Below are 17,433 nucleotides of genomic sequence, written 5' to 3'. Positions count from 1 at the left end.
GGAAACCATGTTGAATAAGAAACTGATTTATTCTCTTGTTGCATGCGTACATAATCTCTTTTTTGGAAATTTTTTATTTACAATCTATGCAACAAATCGTGTTACTTCCTCTTCCCTCTCACATGAAGCAGCAACAACAACAACAATAAATCAATGTTTTGATTTTGGATCTCAACTTTATTTGAAATTTATATCTTTTGAAGATCTTTACGTCAACTCCCTTTTGTTGTTCTCACAATTTGTAAAGATTTTTATAGTTTTACAACAATTTTGATGATGTAAATTTATTTGGAACCATTTCTATTATTTTGGATATTTTTTTGTCATCTCCTTTCTTGAGTTTGATTGATTTTCTTTGGATATTTTGTTCTCAATTATTTATGAAGACTTTTCTCACTAAAACTTAAACCAATCATACATGTTTCTTTTTTCCTCTCTCTATGTGATAATAGTCATCTTTTTTTTCTGTTTCAATAGCTTTGTACACGACCTTTATAAGGGAAACAGTACTTATCGCGACAAAGTTTATCCCGACACGCATCACGATAGGATTTCCTTAATACACCTGCTACACTTTTTAATACCATAGCACCCATGATTTGTGTGCAGCGGACAATCCAAAGGCTGGAAATAATTTGGGATAAATTTGGGATGTCTTTTGTCGGGAAAAATAGCATAGCTCCCTTTATAAATGTAAAGGTGTTTTTGTGGTTGTTGTTGTTGTACACCCCAAACAAAGAATAAAGACACACAAAATAATTGTTTACGTCTCATTTATCAAGCCTAACAATTAGTTGTTGAATGTTACCTTGTTTATGACTTTTTTCATTATTTCATTTATATTCTACTTTTATAGATGCCTATATTACATATATTCATTATTTTCTCTATAAAAAAGAAGACAAGTTTTTTTTCTTCTCCGATTCCCCTAAATTTTCTTTTCCCATTTCTAAATTTTGATGATTATATTTTATAAATAATTTTAAAAAAACAAAAATTAATGAAAAATTAAAAGTAATTAATATTTATTGTAAAATTATGGAAGAGCAAAATATGAATGTTGTTTGATATGCTTAACGTAGAATCCACATTCTTTAAAAGGCTAAAAAATAAGATTTACAATTTGTTAAAGTTGATATTAATGGAAAAGTAATGAAGGCAAATGAACAAAGAACAATATAAGCTTGATCTTCATCCTCATACCTTTGTAAGAGGAAAATAATTTCATTTCCTTACCCTACCCGTGTGATTCTTTACTTAAAATATAACATTTTTCACGTAAAACAGAGAAGAAACAATTGATATTAGAAAAACATAGAAGATCTAAATATGTAGATAAGAAAACGTTAGAGTAAAATGAGGAAAATTGAAAGGAGAGAACTATGAGAGAATAAAAGTGTCTTGAATGATATATACATAATAGTGTAATTTAAAATTTGAATTTGAGATTTTTGCCGCAAAAGTCAGCATCAAATAAATGCAAAAGTTGATTTAAAATAATATATATATATATATATATATTTTTTTTTTGACAGAAACAAAGTTAACTATTATCATTAATCAACCAATGTTCAATACAAGAAGGATAAGAATAAAAAATACGGTGACTAGCCCAAGAACAGGCCGCCCTAGCTAAGCTATGAGCAATCATGTTCGCTTGTCTCCTAACAAACTTCACCTCGAAGTTGGAATGTAAAGATAACTGATAAATAATACTAGAAACAATAGCATAGAATTCCGAATCACCATGGCCCGGAGAAGATAAAGCTTGCACTAGAGTAGATGAGTCGGACTCGAACACAACCCGGTCCCATCTGTTCGCATCAGCAAAGTGAAGGGCCTCGAGTAAGGCTAATGCCTCCCCCTCCAAAACTGTCATATTTGCCCGCTTCCATTTTGTTTTAGCCCGAATAAATTACTCACGGGAGTCTCTAACACAACACGCAAAAGATGTAATATGGTTATGATCATGGAACGCGGCATCTACATTGCACTTCAACCACGTCTCGCTCGGTTTCTCCCAAACTGAATTGTTACCTTGCACTCTACTCTGCTCGTGTTGTACAACCAGTGGTGAAGGCTGTTTATGAACATCTTGCCATTGCTGCCATGCATCTAGTGCTGTCCTCCCAATGCTTGTTGATGTATGATGAACGTCATTCCAAATGACATCATTACGTGCAGCCCAAATTTGCCAAAGAAGTAAAGCCACCCGACCAGCAATGTCTCGACTTTCTGAACGACATATATCAAAAACAAAGTCTGCCAAACTGCTCACAGTTCTAACTCGCGCTTGCAGTACAGTCGCAAGCCCTGCCCAATACCAGCTCTCACGCGCCACCGTACAACCCACAAAAGCATGCCAATCATCCTCAACAACCGTTTCACACTAGGGACATATCATCTCACATTGTACATGCCGTGATTGTAATCGAAGGCGCGTCGGAACACACTCTCTACAAATCCTCCATAACAGATTACGAGCTTTATAAGAGGAATTCACCTTCCAGATTCTATGCCATTCTCCTTCAACATGGAATCGATCAGTATGTAGCAACTCCATCATAGCTAGTTTATAACCAGTCTTAACGGTATACCTCCCATTTCTTTCCATTATCCACGCTATTTTATCATTTTGAACTTCTGCAAATAGTGGTGTGTCGAGAATATCCTGCATCATATCATCTGGAAACAAAGATTCAATCTTATTAATATCCCAAACCCGTTCATCGGTAGCTATCAAATCAGACACACTCAAACTATGAACACCTTGACTTTGTGGGGATTAAATACAGCTTCCCTGGGCACCTCGAACCCATGGATCATTCATCACGCTAACCTGCTGCCCATTTCCTATTGTCCATCTACATCCATATAAAAGTAACTGACGCGAATTCCAAATACTCCGCCAAGCAAAGCTCGGGTTATAACCGAGTTTAGCAGATAAAAATGATGAACGGGGAAAATACCTCGATTTAAAAACTCTAGCAACCAGAGATTCAGGTTTAGACAGAAAACTCCATCCTTGTTTAGCTACCATGGCGAGATTAAAAGCTTTGAAATTCCTAAACCCCATACCACCAAATTCTTTGGGGCATGCCACACGTTCCCATGCCATCCATTTAATCCCACGATTGTTACTCCTACCTCCCCACCAAAACGCATTGATCATCTTCTCAATATCATCTATAACTGAATTCGACAGAAGATAAATACTCATTATGTATGAAGGAATAGATTGTAACACAGATTTGATCATTACTTCCTTACCCGCCTTCGATAATGCTCGTCCCATCCACACATTTATTCGTTTCCAGATACGATCCTTGATAAACGAAAAAACTGATCTCTTATCTCTACCAATCATCGAAGGTAATCCCAAATACTTTCCAGTACCCATCACATGTCGGACAAGGATCCCAAATATATATTAAAAATAATATACATTTGAATTATGAAAAGATGGAAAAGTACTCTCACATATAGTTTGTATCAAAATCAAAGTTTTATAAAAACTACTATTCGTAATTTATACAAATTAGAAAGACAAAAAACAGATCGATGTGACTCTTGTAATAAAGGGAAAGAGGAATAGGGGCTTTGGTATGGTTTTTCCATTATACCAACTACCAAAAAGATGGTCATGTATGTCTTTCCACTTTTTTTATTACGCTAAAGTTTGAAAATTATGAACGTTATTTTTCTATAAAATTTTGATTTTGATAAAAAGTATAAATATAAATGATTTTTGCTTTCAAATTATAACAATCCAAACTAACCTTGTTAAACTATTTCAATAACACAAACAATATAAAAAAAATATATAACCTAAATTTTTATCCTTTTTAATGACATTAACAACCATAATTATTATATAAAAAGTTGTTTTAGGGTATAATTGAGATAATTAAAAAGTCAGCACAAAATCTTATATTTTATTTATATACAATATAGATATACTCGATCTTGTTTGTTACACTTTTTAAAGCAAGAAAAAACTGGACATACATTCATATTGTGTTGGTTACATTTTTTTATTTTGAATTCACTCCTATAAATTATCTTTTTAAAGGATAAATGATAAGGAAAAAAATTGATATATCGTTGACAATAAAGATTGAGTTTGTTACAGTTTTTTTTTAAATATTTGAATTTACTATCTATTTGTTATATGTGCTATTTGTATTTAATGTTGAGAGTAATTTGGGAAAGAGAAGAAGCCATCCCAAAAGAGTCAAAATGGGCTATTTTCTTTATATGACACCAACAAAGTAACATTCTTATGATCAAATTTGATAATATATATATATATATATATATATATATATATATAGACACACACATATACACACACATACAGTTAGGGTGCAACACACAATTTATTTGAGTAGATTTTACAGAATGATTGGGGTGACCAGTCCCAAAATATTCCCATACATAATCCAACAAAAATCCTATCAGATCAGCCTGGAGCTTGGAACTCGTCTTATCGTCGTGTAGATTCTCCTCTCGGAGAAATCCCATCCAACATAATCGGGAGCCTTGAAGGACACGACTTATCATAACATATTTTCTATAAACATATTTTGATCAATCCCGTAACACCATACTAAATTTATCTTGGATATTTAGCATATGCGTTAAACTTGGCACTGGACACATTAAAATTAAAATAATTAAAAAAATTCTTTTGAACAATTTTTACAAATTACTTGTTTCAAGCATCCAACAAAGTCCCACTTACGTTAACAAAATTCATACATGACAAGTAACATAATTATCCAACTTCTTCTGCTTACTTCATCACGAACTGCCTTGCATGCGAGCCACATGTGGATCCGAAATAAAAATAAAAGGGATTGGGGTGAGACAAGATGTCTCAGCGAGTTCCACCTATCCTAGGTTGTAGGCAGTCTCAGGGAACCTATGATCGTCATCTGTTTCTAGACTCAATCCATTTAGGGTTTATATTGTTCTTATTTACAAAACTGAGCGACCGGGGAAAAAAAAACTAGAATCGCTATCTGAATACTATCATAATCATAATCATATTCTTATACATAATCATACTCAAAATATCTTTCATATTTATGTTAGAAAGTTACCGTTGAATAATCAATATTGTCTGAGTTTATTTCACGAAATAAAATCGAGTGGAGTAACCCCAGAATTTATTCCCATACAAGACCGATGAGAATTCCTAGTTAAGGCTAACACAGGACTCCTCTTGTCGTTGTGCTAGACTTACCTTGGAAAACTGTCTGTCCACTACAGACTGGGAACACCAACTCCACTGATTATACGTCTCTCATGAAATGCTTTTGTGTTACTTGAATGTTAAACTCGAAATGTAGACGCAAGTCCATACTTAATTTTAAAATATAATGAAAAAATTAGCCCATTTTTTTTTTCTTTCTATTTCCTTTATTTATTTATTGTTATAGGCAGATTGTAGAATAAATACATTATTATAGAAATTATATTTTTTTCTTTGATTTAATTAGTTGATTTGTTTTATGATATTTAAATTTAAAATAAAAAAAAAATAACGTAACAAAAAAGTGCAACTAAAAGATATAGTTAGTTGTTTTTTTGTTTTTTGTTGACAAAAGATAGTTTGTTATAGTACTCCCGATGGATTTAAAGAAACAAACTTTCAGAATACTACTAAGCATGATTTTCTTAACAGAAATACCAATCTAAAGATATGTTATCATCGTGTATATATATTTATATATATAAATATATATATATACACCAGTAATATCACAAGTCAAGCACACAAACTTAATTCACTCTTTTGCATGTTAGCAAATCGTTCTCTAGAAACCAATCCAACTCCCCACAGCTCAACATCCTTTACATTAACCATGTCAAAATACAACACACAGTTTTCTTTCATTTTTTCATCTTCAAAGAATGTCTCGAGAACCCTATGACGTCGAAAGCCACGGCATGGCTGCGGTTGCACCGGTGTTGAGTGATGAACAACTTGAGGAGATCTATGTGGAAAAAGGGTTTGAAGGAACATCTGTTCCTACGTGGCAGAAACAGGTTACGGTTAGGGCAATATTTGTGAGTCTCATGTTGTCGGTGATGTTCACGTTCATCGTGATGAAGTTGAATCTCACAACTGGGATTATTCCTTCGTTGAATGTTTCTGCTGCGTTGTTAGGAATTTTCTTTGTGAAGACATGGACCAAGTTGCTTGAGAAAGCTGGTTGGCTTAATCAGCCTTTTACCAGACAGGAGAATACTGTTATTCAGACTTGTGTTGTCGCTGCTAGCGTGGAATTGCATTCAGCGGTAACTATTCTAACCACTTCAGTTTAATACTTGACTCTGAGTTGAATAAATATTTTATGCCCTAATAGTTTTTAGAACAAGTTTATGCTCTAATAGTTAATTAATTGCAGTGATATGATACAATGACCTTATTTGTTGTTGACAAATCTTTTACTTGATTTGCTTGCTTGTGCAGGTGGGTTTGGTAGCTACTTGTTTGGAATGAGTCCAAATATTGCAAAACAAGCTGGCACTGCCAATGATGTTAAGAGTCTTGGTTTAGGATGGATGATTGCATTTCTATTTGTTGTTAGCTTTCTTGGTCTCTTTTCAGTGGTTCCACTCCGAAAGGTACAGTACTATCAAATAATCAATACTTTGTCATACCTTAATAAAATCAATTTAACCCGTCCTTGTTCAATCAATTTAAAACAATTGAACATGACTTGGAAACGTCGCTGCTGCGATGTTTGAATCGATTTTTAAAACGTGGGATGGGAATGACTCAAAGCTCTTTTAGTTATTGCCATTTAGTTTTAATTTGATGTTTCCTTGTTGCAGATTATGATTGTTGACTTCAAACTGACATATCCAAGTGGTACCGCAACAGCTCATCTTATCAACAGTTTCCATACATCAGAAGGTGCCAAACTAGCAAAGAAGCAAGTAAAAGCACTTGGAAAGTTCTTCTCCTTTAGCTTTTTGTGGGGTTTCTTCCAATGGTTTTTCAGTGCTAGTGATGATTGTGGATTTGCAAACTTCCCCACATTTGGTCTGGAAGCCCATCAAAACAAGTACGTGACTTGCCTTTATTTTATTAATTAATGAAAGAATTTAAAATGGAATTAACTCTCTTACTTAAAAGCCGACCGAAACTGAAACCTCTATGTTCTCAATTATGGTGATAACATAGCATGATGAGTTTGTAACTTTTTTAGATAATATTGCTGTGATAAAATAGATTAATATGTATTTTAGTTCCTTTTCTTTTAGCTAACATTTATTATTTAATGTACATAACAGGTTCTACTTTGATTTTTCTGCAACCTATGTGGGGGTTGGGATGATATGTCCATATATAATCAATATTTCGTTGTTGATCGGTGGAATTCTTTCATGGGGTGTCATGTGGCCTCTCATTGGTGCTAAAAAAGGAGATTGGTTCCCTGCTGATCTCAAACAAAGCAGCTTACATGGTCTTCAAGGTTACAAAGTAAGATTTCTTTCTACATTTCAATTTTTTATTTATTTAAATTGTAGGAGAAAATCTACTTTTTTTTGACAACACTCCACTTTTTTGTAAGTATACTTTGGAATTGATATAGAAAAATAGTAGTTTCTCAACGAATATCAACTTAAAACACAGTAAATTGGATTGAAACAAGTACAAAACTGGAATTTGGAAATACTATGATGCAATAGATCTTTTTCAATGTGACCGGTTGATAATGTATTCTATTGGTAGTTTTCTAATTGTATTCTCTCTAAACTACAGGTTTTCATAGGCATAGCAATGATTCTTGGTGATGGTCTATACAACTTTGGGAAAGTTCTTGGCACAACTCTTATAGGTTTGTATAAACAATTATGGAAGAAAAAAGACACAAGAGCAAAATCCGATGATCCAAATGCTCCTCTCTCCCCTACACTTTCATTCGACGACAAGCGCAGAACCGAGATGTTCCTCAAAGATCAAATCCCCTCATGGTTCGCAATTGCAGGCTATGTCACAATTGCAATAACTCAACCATTACCATCCCCTTCATTTTCCACCAGCTAAAGTGGTATTACATCATTTGCATTTACATCATAGCACCTGCACTAGCCTTTTGCAATGCCTATGGTTGTGGACTAACGGATTGGTCCCTTGCATCGACTTACGGAAAATTAGCCATCTTCGCTATTGGTGCTTGGGCAGGTGCGTCTAACGGCGGTGTCCTAGCCGGTTTAGCAGCACGTGGTGTCATGATGAACATTGTTGCAACAGCTTCTGATCTTATGCAAGACTTCAAAACAGGTTACATGACAATGGCTTCGCCGAAATCCATGTTTGTGAGCCAAGTTATTGGAATTGCTATGGGATGTGTTATATCGCCATGTGTTTTCTGGCTATTCTACAACGCTTTCGGTACTCTTGTTCAACCTGGTTCACCATACCCTGCACCTAACGCCCTCGTTTATCGAAACATGGCTATACTAGGTGTGGACGGATTCTCAGCTCTGCCGAAAAACTGCATCATACTTTGCGGCGAGTTTTTCGCCGGTGCCATGATTATTAATGGTGTTCGCGACTATGTCGGAAAGAAATACGCCAACTATATTCCTGTTCCTATGGCTATGGCTATACCATTTTACATTGGAAGCTACTTTGCTATTGATATGTGTGTTGGAAGCTTGATATTGTTTATTTGGCAGAAGGTTGATAGGGTTAAGGCTGATGCATTTGGATCAGCTGTTGCGTCCGGTTTGATATGTGGAGATGGAATTTGGTCACTTCCTAGATCTTTTCTTGCTCTTGCTGGAGTGCAGCCACCTATTTGCATGAAATTCTTGTCAAGAGCAGCAAATGCTAAGGTTGATAAGTTCTTAGGATCTTGAAGTTGACTTATTGGATCTCAGACACAACAACCTGCAACCACTTCACAATCTGTTGCTTCTCTGATTCAAACAATGGAAAACAATTCACATACATTCAACAGTTCAGAGGAAACAAGCTAAAACCATTTCACAGCCATCTGCTGCACAGAAGAAAAAAGCTTCAACTTGCTCATAGGCACAATATAATTTAGAACCTAGCTAGTATTCTTTTATATCTTTCGAATTACCTTTTGATGAATGTTTATGTAAATAAATAAGAACCTATGTTATATTATATACCTTTTGAATTGGTCTCAACCTTTTGAGTAATGATTATATCTTATACTAACGTTTTGATGATATACATTCTATGAGATACGATTACAATTGTGTTAAAATTATGCAAATTGTATCAACAAAGTGAAAAACAAAACATAGGTAACACATTCAAATTCATAGTCATATAAACATTGATCTCATCAATTCAATAAAGTTCCAGAAACTCTAATTTTTGGGATGAAATGAAGGAGATCAAGCTTCCTTTTATGTTGCTGAGTCAAATTTGCCACATCAAAGCCCTAAATGCCACTTGTGCAGAAACTTTTCAATTTTTTTTTACTATATGTGCCAATTTTATATATAACACTAATTATATATCTTTTAAATTTAATTACTAAATCTATTTTATTTTTAGTAGTAGCAGAGTCATTAAAAAATACTCACTCTGTTCCTTTTTAAATGTCTTTTTACGGTGAAATTTTTGTTCCTATTTAACTGTCTTTTTGGTATTTTAAGGGTACAATTTGTCAATTATACCCTTTGTCAATTACTCTTATCTTTTTCAATAAAACTAATTAATGCTATCTATCTGAAAAACTAAAGTTTTATTTTTGTAAACAAAGTTTGTTTGTTTTTTTTTTTTTAAAACAAAGTTTGTTTCTTGTTATCTTCAAATTTAAACAAAATTTTGTTACAATCAATGATTCTAAGAAGAGTTAAAATTCTATAAATAAGATGAGTAACAATTATTAAAAATTTCAAGTGCAAAGTAAAAGAACAGATTTGAGAGAGGTAAAATTTATAATATGAGAGAGTGCACATAATAATAAGAATTTGTTGAAGAAAAAGATAATAAGGGTATAATAACTGACAATTGTTTGTTATGAGGGAAAGATAACATATTAAATTTATTGGAAAAATAAAGTGTGTGCAAAAAAATAGGAGTTTATTGGTGGATTAAAATAAGGGTATAGTAGGAAGAAAATGTGCAAAAATACACATTATTATTTTGTGTTAATTTTCTAAAAAGACACTTAAAAAGGAACGGAGGGAGTATTGTGACACTTGAAACCAAAAATAAAATAAAATATTGTTACATGTATTTTGGACCAACTCAATTTCATCTCTTAAATAAACATGATTCAAACTTACTCATAGGTTATCAGGTTCATTAACTTGATATCAGTGGGGAATATCACACACACTCACAACCACATTAAACAATAGAGAGTTGAGAGGAAAGGTAAAAAATTGATAAAGAGAATTAGTTAACTTGATTGACAACAATAAGACAAGTATAAGAAGCCAGAGTTATGATAAGTTTGGCGATGAAAACTCCATTGTATTTTAATTGTGCTTCAATTTCTTGAAATGTGCATTTTGACAAAAAAATAACAAATTAAATTGACTTATGTGCAATTTCGGTCACCTTATTTTCCAAAAAATAAAGTTTTAATCCTCTCAATTTATAAGAACTAACATTTTGGTCCCCCAATTGTGATTTTTTATGAGTTTTGGTCCCCCACCCCATTTTGGAGTCTACTTGGCCTATGTGGCATTGACCACTAATGATGTGGCAGTGTCTAGCACTACAAGAAAGCTTGTGTATTCCGACCAAAAATTTCCGAGGAATAATGGTTTCTCGCTAAAATTAAGGATTTCCGAGGAACTTTTTCCTCGGTATGTACAAGTCAGAATCTCTGCTCCTCGCTCCTGCAAAATCAGTGGGGCGCGCTTTTCCAAGTTAAATACCGAGGAAAATGTTCCTCGGAAAACATGTTGTCATTATTAAATTCTTTTCAAAGCGTGTATGAGCGTTGTAATGTATTAAACAAGGATTTTATATAGCATATTGCATAGTTTACAATATTGAAACTTAGAAAGAAAAAGAAAGAAAAAACTGAACATGTGCTCCATCTTCTCTCTCAACTGCGCACCATGCTCTCTCTCACCCATACCTCACAAAACCTCCATTTTTGAGCAATTGAAATTTTTCATTTATCTTTTTCTTCTTAAATCCTTCAATAGAAGCTAAAAAGAATCAAGGTGAGTTAACATTTTCCATTTTCGTTTTTGATTTTTTGCTGAACCCACAAAACCCTTTTCCCCAAAATTCCATTTTTCCCTATTTGATTTCATGGTAACAAGAATCGCATGTTTTGTTTGTGTTTTTGTTCTTTAGGGGAGGCTCGATCTGTGTTGTTTTGCTGGCCGAAAGTCTGCTGAGAAAGTTTCCAGGACCGAAAACAAAAAAAGTAGAGTTCAATCTGCGAAAACACCACTCATTAAATTTTGATACTTTATATTGCAAGCACTGAATATAAGCCTTTGTAATTTAGTTTAGGCCAAGTGTTATTTAAGATTGAAACTCCTTATTTTTGTTACATCTTTATCATTATGGTAGTGTTTTGAAGTTTGTTCATTATTTTCTCATTGAAAATGAAAAATCATTTCTCTGTTTTGGGTTTACAATCGAATCAAAGCCATGTGTATTCTTTACCTACTATCTTTGTGGAAGCTCTTTTCATATATATAATATGTTGTAAAAAAAACATAATCTCCATTGTTCATTATGTATTGGTGTCAACACTTCTTCCATTTTGTTCATTATCTATGTTGTTGTTACAAACTTCTTTGATTTAGTTCCAATTATGTTCAATTTTGTGCATTATCTATGTTGTATTGTATTCAATCTAGAATAACCTCAACTTTTTAGTGTTTAATCATGTTTTTATTTTTATGTATTGTGGAATTGATGCAAAATTTGTGAAAAACTGAACAATAAGTTCCTGCAAGTGTGAAAGTAGTGAAAATTTAGTTTTTTTTTTTTTTCTGTGTGAAAAATTAGTAAAATTAAGTTGATTGAGTGTTGAGTTATTTGAAATTATGTTGTTTGAAATTTGAAAATAAAATTAGCGCTTTTTTGAAATTTGAAAATAATATTGGCTGTCTTTTAAAAATTTGAAATTCAAAAGTTTTGGTAACCAAAAAAATAATTTAATTTTTTTTTTATAAAATTAAATACATTCCGAGGACAAAGTTCCTCGGAAATGCTAGTCACTTCAGTGACAACTTTTCAGATGTGTCAGTCTGGAATGCAGCTGTCAAATCATTATTCCAATGACATTTTTCCTCGGAAACAAAAGTTCCTCGGAAAGTTCCTCGGTAATAGGATTGCAACCAACTATTTTTCCAGGACATGTGTTCCTCGGAAAATATTGGTATTCCGAGGAGATATTGATGATTTCCAAGGAGTTTTGTGCCTTGGAATTCGAGAGCTTTCTTGTAGTGTAGATGGACAATTCTTTTTACATGCTAATTTTTTTTTCTATCCAAAACAAACAACTCTATTAATCTTCATCGTCTTCAAATATAAATCAAGAAATTAAAAAAAAACAAAAATTAAGTAAAAAAAAATACCTTCATTAACCCAAACAAATCAAAATCATTTTCAATAAACTTAAAATATCTGCAAAAGAAAAATCAAAATCCCCAACTGAAACCCTATCAAGAGTAAAAACATCGCTAATCAAAACCCTTGCATCAGACTATAGTAGTCAAATTTCATCACTCACCTTTGTTTCATCTATATCGTAGAGATTTAGCTTCTGCAAATATACTATGAAGACCGAGCCTTGATTGCCTCTCAGGCTAGTGTTGTTCTTTAGGTCATGCCGTGAAATACATAATTGGAGTGAAAAAAATTGAGGTTATGTCCGGAAAAATTTGTGCTTTGCTTAAGCTAATGAAGTGAACATAACAAATCTAGGTTTGATGGAGTACCGAAATTGAGAATGAAATTAGTTTTTGGTGATTAAAAAAACTAGGAAAAAACCAAGATGGAATTTTCAAAGGATTCTAGGAGGATGCTTTGTTTATGGTTTTCTAGTGTTGGATTTGCATTTCTTTCTTTCTTTCTTTCTTTCTTTCTTTCTTTCTTTCTTTTGAATACAATTAGTATTAGCACAAGAATAGATTTCTTGCTTTGCAAGCAATCAAATGAATGAATGCTTGCTTGAAAGAATAGAATAAATAATAGAGAATGAAGAGTTTCGAGAGAAGAAAAAGTATAGTATAATTCAATTTCTCATTGATTGGTTTTTTTTTTTTTTTTGAAACGGCAAAAATTTATTAAGCCATAAGCCCGTGCGAGATGCACTAACAAGCTAGGGAGGAAAAAAAACAAGGGGAAATCGGTTGCCATTACAAATTACCGGCTCGAACAAAAACCCCTTAAAACCCCCAAAAAAGAACCAACACAAACACACCAAATAATGATGCGGAAATATACATGCTACAAGGCGACATGCATATAACAGCCTCACCACCTAGGCCTCAAACAACAGATAAAACAGCCCCCGAGAAAAGGAACTGCTGCCACCAACAAAGTAAACCCAACCCACCACGAAAGAGGACTGCAACCACAAAACAAGACCCAGCCAAAACCAAAGCAGAAAAAAAACACAGCTGCACCAGCTACTGCCCACCCGCTACAGCAAGCCCCAAACACATTAGGCAGGTCCACAGATAGCAAGAACCACAGAAAACCAAAGCTGCTGCCCCATTCACACCTCCAAACCCACAGGAATGACGGCCGAAACAGAAACAGAGAACAAACAGCCCCAAAACCATCAGCCCGGATCCCCCAACCAGCAACAAAACAACGCCCAACACACCACCAAAAAACCAGCCCAGGTCAGCCACCGAGACAATAGCGAGGGTTCCAACACCATTCATAGAACAAGCACGTGGCTATATTCAATCGCGACATACTCCATTGCCAAGATAACACCTTTACTTGTTCCACCATCTCCTCAACCTCTATCATCTTATTATTAAAAATGCGATTGTTTCTAGACTTCCAAACTACCCAAATCGCCGCGTGCCAAATCAACCAAACCCCTCTTCTAAAAATCTTGCGACTCACCTCTCTAGACCAACAAAAAGCATGAATGAAAAGATTCGGTGGGGTGATAAAGTTAAAATTCAACCACCTCATCAACTCCCGCCAAACTTTAGAAATAACATCACAATGAAGGAAAAGGTGTGCCGCCGATTCATCAACACGCTCACAAAAAACACACCGCTTAGACACATCCGTCCCCATGAGGCCTTTCTTAGCAAGATTAACCTTAGTCGGAATCCTATCAAGTAACAAGGACCACGAGAAAGCCAACACCTTTCCCGGCGCCTTACTCCTCCAAATCTCCCGGAACATCGCCTCCTCCTCCAAAGACCAATCTCCCACCGGAATACTATGCTTCTGAAGAAGTAAAAAACATGACTTAACCGAAAACATACCATCCTTATCCGGTTTCCACACCCAAGAATCCGCACCATTCCCCCTCGCAACCCTATCCAACCGCAAGACAAGCGAGCTTAAGAGCTCCTTTTCCCACTCAAACAAATCCCTCCGCCAATCAAACCTCCACCTTCCCCCCTCTAAGTTACTATCTAGGAAATCTCTCCCCGACCCATCTTGAGAATTAGCTAAAGAAAAAAGCCGCGGATAAGCCTCCATTAAAGTAACATTGGACACCCATGGATCCTTCCAAAAAAATGTATTTGATCCATCACCCACCATTCTCAACAACTCCTTATTAAACCACCGATCCCCTTGGGCCTCCAACTCCATTAAGTCCTTCCACCAACGTGAAGCATAGGTCGGCCAAACCTCCCCCACCAACCTACTTCTAAGACTCACCATAGGCCCATATTTATCCTCAACAACCTCTTTCCACAATGCCGGTTGAACGTCAAGGAGCCGCCATCTCCATTTAGCAAGTAGACTAATATTAACCGTTTTAATGTCTCTCACTCCAAGCCCTCCTTTACCTCTAGGTAGACAAACATTCCTCCACTTTACCCAACAAATCTTCTTACTACCCCCAATACCTCCCCAAAGGAATCTTCTTTGAATACTTTCCACCTTTTTAATCACCTTGACCGGCATCTTCAAAAAAGAAAGGTAAAAAATAGGAATCGAATTAAGCACCGAGTTTAAAAGGACAATGCGACCTCCTAAACTAATATATTTATTCCCCCAAGAATTAAGCTTAGCACTAATCCGCTCCAAGACCGGCTCCCAAGTTGACAACTTCCTCGCATTGGCACCCACCGGTAAACCCAAGTACATAAAAGGAACCGTACCCACTTTACAATTGAGAAAGGAAGATGCCATCCCTAGAAACTCCGGCGAAATATTCACACCAATAAGGCAACTCTTATGAAAATTCACCTTTAGGCCCGACACCATCTCAAACCCCCTTAACAAAGCCTTAAGGGTCCAAAGATTCTCAATCGAGGCTTCGCCAATACACAAGGTATCATCCGCGAATTGAAGATGGGAAATAACGGTGCCTCCCCTCTTGACCTCAAACCCCTTGAAGAGACTCCGGTTTACCGCATTTTCCATAAGCCCACTAAAACCTTCCGCTACCAAAAGAAAAAGGAAAGGAGCCAACGGGTCACCTTGCTTTAAACCCCTTTTGATATCTATTTCTTCGGTAGGACTTCCATTCACTAAAATCGACATACTTCCCCCACACACACACGCCTTCATCCAAGCAATCCACTTACCCCCAAAACCCGTCCTCCGAAGCATATACTCCAAGAAACTCCACTCTACCGAATCATAGGCTTTCTCAAAATCCACCTTAAGAATTAAACACTCCCGTTTCCTCAACCTAGCCTCTTCAACCACTTCATTAATGATCATCACCCCATCCTCCAAATGTCTACCTTTTAAGAAAGCCGATTGAGACTTGGATATAACCGAGTTCATTACCTTAGAGAGCCTTCCGGCCAACACCTTAGCAAGAATCTTATAACAACTTCCCAACAAAGATATCGGACGGTATTCTTTAAGTGATAAAGGACATTTCACCTTAGGAATAAGAGTAACAAAATACGACAAGAGACACCGCGGAAGAACTTCATTACCATGGAATTGGTCAAAAAAGATCCTTACCTCATTCTTGATAAGATACCAAAATTGCTTAAAAAAGGCAAAGTTGAACCCATCCGGCCCCGGGCTCTTATTACCATCACTCATCTTCACCACCAACTCAATTTCTTCCATAGAAAAGGGAGCCACAAGTGAGACATTATCCGCCTCGGAAATAGTATCAAAAGTCACCCCATCCAACTTCGGTCTTTCCCACTCATTACTCGCCACTTGCAATTTAAAGTAGTCAACAACCACCCTCCTCACGTCATCCACTCCCCACACCCAATCATTACCCACCTTCAACGCATTAATCCCATTCCGATGAGCTCTACTCTTGACACAACAATGAAAGAATTTCGAATTCGCATCACCCTCTTTAAGCCATTTCGATCTAGACCTTTGGAAGAGTAAAGACTCTTTACTTTTCCATAACTTCCAAAGTTCCCCAAACTTGAGCTTTCTTTCCTCCACCTCTTCGTTAGACAACAAACCTTGTTCACTTTTTCTATCGAGGTCCTCAATATCCACCCTTAACAAAGAAAGGCGCCTATCCACATTCCCATACTCCAACCTATTCCACTCCTTAATAACCTCCTTCAACCCTTTCAACTTAGATTTTAACACAAAACCCATCCACCCTATTCCCTCAAACCTCCTCCACGCCTCTTCCACCACCCCCTTAAACTTCCGGTTATCTAACCAATGATTATTAAACCGAAATGGTTTAGGTCCCCAATCGACAACATCACCTTTTAACACCAACGGACAATGGTCGGAGACATCTCTAGGAAGTGCCCACAATAACACATTTCCCCAAAGCTCCCCCCATTCTTCCGAAATGAACGCCCTATCAATTCTACTCATAGCAATTCCATTAGAGTTATACCACGTGTACTTCCTCCCCACAAGATTCACATCTTCCACCTCTAGAGAATCCACCGCCTCTTTAAAAAGATCAATCTCTCTTCTATTTTCCACACTAGTGACCACATTAACCCCCCTTCTTTCTTCCGTGTGAAGTACCGAATTAAAATCACCAATAAAACACCAAGCACCAACATTCAAAGAGCTCCTAACCAACTCAAGTTTCTCCCACAACCGTTGTTTGCCCAACAAATCGCAACGTGAATAAACATTCACCACCACACACCTTTTCATCAACGGGCCCCAATCCAAACACACACCCACAAGGCCCTCACCCACAAAAGTAAAATTGAGCTTAGACATGGATTTACGCCACATCGATAAAATACCACCACTATTTCCCTCCGAAGGAAGGAACACCCAATCAAAATCATCATTACCCCATAACTTACGGCACACCATAATCGAGATCATCTCCA

General features: G+C 35.8%; 1 protein-coding gene, 1 long non-coding RNA gene and 2 pseudogenes across 4 annotated transcripts; 3 read left to right on the top strand and 1 right to left on the bottom strand.

Moving 5' to 3' along the window:
* Window positions 1-1,543: 1,543 nt before the first annotated feature.
* LOC146939466 (uncharacterized) lies at window positions 1,544-3,400 on the bottom strand (annotated as a pseudogene).
* A 2,519-nt stretch (window positions 3,401-5,919) lies between these two features.
* LOC146939465 (putative metal-nicotianamine transporter YSL7) lies at window positions 5,920-7,812 on the top strand. Its single transcript, XM_085749776.1, has 5 exons — window positions 5,920-6,271; window positions 6,482-6,636; window positions 6,847-7,079; window positions 7,309-7,490; window positions 7,781-7,812. The coding sequence occupies exons 1-5, from the start codon at window positions 5,920-5,922 to the stop codon at window positions 7,810-7,812; spliced, it is 954 nt and encodes a 317-aa protein (XP_085605902.1).
* LOC146939464 (putative metal-nicotianamine transporter YSL7 pseudogene) lies at window positions 7,309-9,192 on the top strand (annotated as a pseudogene). Of its 2 annotated transcripts, XR_015033455.1 has the most exons (2): window positions 7,309-7,498; window positions 7,781-9,192. The product of XR_015033455.1 is annotated as a putative metal-nicotianamine transporter YSL7 pseudogene, transcript variant X2 (transcript). The 2 variants fall into 2 exon arrangements; XR_015033453.1 differs by lacking the exon at window positions 7,309-7,498 and having other exon boundaries at window positions 8,022-9,015.
* A 1,535-nt stretch (window positions 9,193-10,727) lies between these two features.
* Window positions 10,728-11,566, top strand: LOC146939463 (uncharacterized). The gene is made up of 2 exons (XR_015033452.1): window positions 10,728-11,187; window positions 11,324-11,566. It is a non-coding gene; the product is annotated as an uncharacterized LOC146939463 (long non-coding RNA).
* Window positions 11,567-17,433: the final 5,867 nt, after the last annotated feature.

This window comes from Medicago sativa, chromosome 3 (assembly GCF_051527215.1).
Source record: "Medicago sativa cultivar Bolivia chromosome 3, Bolivia_mono, whole genome shotgun sequence".
NCBI lineage: Eukaryota > Viridiplantae > Streptophyta > Magnoliopsida > Fabales > Fabaceae > Medicago > Medicago sativa.
Note: the sequence above shows the minus strand (reverse complement) of the source record. Positions and strands in the feature narration are given on the sequence as shown.

Excerpts from the sequence above, each read along its gene's own strand:
- LOC146939465 (XM_085749776.1), top strand. The coding sequence starts at position 5,920 with ATGTCTCGAGAACCCTATGACGTCGAAAGCCACGGCATGGCTGCGGTT. Across the intron at positions 6,272-6,481 it reads GAATACTGTTATTCAGACTT|GTGGGTTTGGTAGCTACTTG; the intron begins GTGTTGTCGCTG and ends TTGCTTGTGCAG. Across the intron at positions 6,637-6,846 it reads CAGTGGTTCCACTCCGAAAG|ATTATGATTGTTGACTTCAA; the intron begins GTACAGTACTAT and ends TCCTTGTTGCAG.